The sequence below is a fragment of the Crocuta crocuta genome, unplaced genomic scaffold (genome assembly GCF_008692635.1).
Source record: "Crocuta crocuta isolate KB4526 unplaced genomic scaffold, BGI_CrCroc_1.0 scaffold65, whole genome shotgun sequence".
NCBI lineage: Eukaryota > Metazoa > Chordata > Mammalia > Carnivora > Hyaenidae > Crocuta > Crocuta crocuta.
In genome coordinates this window covers 2,612,540-2,614,571 of record NW_027530683.1, presented here as the reverse complement: position 1 = coordinate 2,614,571, position 2,032 = coordinate 2,612,540, and the positions used below count along the sequence as shown (strand labels likewise).

General features: G+C 63.0%; 1 protein-coding gene across 1 annotated transcript; it reads right to left on the bottom strand.

The window, feature by feature from the left end:
* Positions 1 to 358: 358 nt before the first annotated feature.
* Positions 359 to 1,977, bottom strand: NKX2-8 (NK2 homeobox 8). The gene is made up of 2 exons (XM_077769240.1): positions 1,821 to 1,977; positions 359 to 1,207 (listed from the first exon to the last, which is right to left on the bottom strand). Exons 1-2 carry the CDS (start codon positions 1,975 to 1,977, stop codon positions 645 to 647), a joined length of 720 nt encoding a protein of 239 aa, XP_077625366.1. The 3' UTR covers positions 359 to 644.
* Positions 1,978 to 2,032: the final 55 nt, after the last annotated feature.

The window sequence follows — 2,032 nt, the reverse complement described above, 5'->3', positions numbered from 1 at the left end:
GCAGTTTCGGGCGCAGCAGTCTGCTGCTGGGACCAGAGGGGCCTCCAAGTCACCTCGGGCCCAAAGCAACCTCCCGCTGACAGGGATCCCAGCGTTTCCTCTGCTTCTTACCCGCACCTCCCTCCCTCCACCCCTCTCCCCAATTATCTTCCTAAAGTTGTGTTGACGTTGGTATGTGCCCTTCCACCCAACCTGGGATGTGGGAATGGACTGGCGCCCTGAACTCGGGTCCGGAAGCATAGCTTCCGCTTAGCTTCCCGGCCGGCGCTCAGGGGACCCAACCATACGTACACATTTCACTCTCGCACCACAAAGAGGAAAAATACTCTATTTCTTTCAAAATAAGTTGCTTCCCATACAAATAGCTATTTAAAAATATACAAATAAGGTTTAAGCAATAAAATCTAGCTCTGGGGCTGGCGGTCGAGACAAGAGGAGAGGGGAGATCTTGGCGAAAGTTCCTTGCACACTAGCTGGTGAGGGCAGGGCAGGGCAGGGGACCCCCGCAGCGAAGGACGTGGAACCCGCAGAGAGGTGGCGCCGGGGGTACTTTCCGGATCTCGGCCTCCAGCCCCGCTTCGGCTCGGCCACAGAGCCACTCCGAAGTCCCGGGTAGCCCCAAGTGCCCGCGCCCCGCAACGGCCTCACCAGTTCCAGGAGACCAGGGCTGGGGGCGCTAAGTGCTGGTAGGCGGGGAAGAGACCAAGAGCCGAGCAGGGCCCGAAGGCGGCGTAGCCCGGCAGAGGGCAGGCGGCGGCCGGGGACGCGCCGCTCTTGTCCTGGGCGGAGGCCGTGCCCATCTCGCCGCCGCCGCACGGCTGTCCGTCGCGCACCAGCACGGGGACCACCACGCGGCGCAGCAGGCCGGGTGCGGCGCGCAGCTCAGCAGCTGCAGCCAAGTCAGGCGCGTCCACCGCCCCCGGCGCGCCGGGTGCGCGCGCGCGCTTCAGCTTGTATCGATGGTTCTGGAACCAGATTTTGACCTGTGTGGGGGTGAGGCGAAGCAAGCGCGCCAGCTGCTCGCGCTCGGGTGCCGACAGGTAGCGCTGCTGCCGGAAGCGGCGCTCCAACTCCAGCGTTTGCGCCTTGGAGAACAGCACCCGACGCTTCTTTCTCTTTTCAGCGTCTGAGCCGGGAGACACCGGCCGAGCGGACGGCCGCTGCGACGAGTCCGGCGGGCTGGTCTCTGGGCTGCTCTCGTCCGAGGCTAGGGGCGGCAAAGGAGACACGGCCTGGTGAGGCGCAGGCCCTCGCCAGCGGCTTTAGGGGTGAGACCTTTCCTTCCCTGGGCCCACATCTGGACACCCACCGCTCCGAATTCAGTGACCTCACTTATGCCACAGCCTGAGCCCGCGCCCCCTAAGAAACTCACCCGCGGGACTTCTTAAAATAAGTTCATACGGGTAGCTGCGCTGGCGGACGAATTTACCCCAAGCTGGGTCACCAACCCAGGCCACCTCCAGGTCTACTGCATCCAGTTTACTGAGGTTTGCAGAGCCTTGTAAAGAAAGCTAAGTTCGCCAGTGCTGCACATCTCAGGAGGCCTGGGAGAACGTAGCCATGTTCTTAGACATTTAAGGACGGTTTCTTAAATATTTAAATATTGTGACCTCTAGAAACAAATCCAACTCCCGGGCGTCAGTGCCAGGCGCAAGGATCTGCTCCCCGAATGCGCTGGCTAGCGCACGGATGGCATAGGGGTTGGAGGAGGACACAGCCTCCGGTTCCAAGACTGGTTTCGACTTCCCAGTGCCGCATGGGCCGGGAGCGTACTTCTGCTCCCCTCTCCCCACTCCCGCGGCGATCCTCCGCTTACTCACAGGGGTAGTGGCCGCGCTCGGATTCCAACCAGGTGGCGCAGGCGCCGGGCAGAGGAGCGCGTAGCTCCGGCTCGCACCTCCGCAGGTGCTGCGCGTCCTGCTCGGGTAAATCCAGGAGGCTGCGCACGGTAAAGCTCAGGCGTCCAGAGGTGGCCATGGCCAAGGAGGGGAAGGAGGCGGGGGCGGGGCAGGCCGGGCACCCAGGGGCGGCC

Coding starts and splice junctions, on each gene's coding strand:
- NKX2-8 (XM_077769240.1), bottom strand. CDS start 1,977: ATGGCCACCTCTGGACGCCTGAGCTTTACCGTGCGCAGCCTCCTGGAT. Junction 1,208..1,820: donor CGAGCGCGGCCACTACCCCT/GTGAGTAAGCGG, acceptor TGCCGCCCCTAG/CCTCGGACGAGAGCAGCCCA.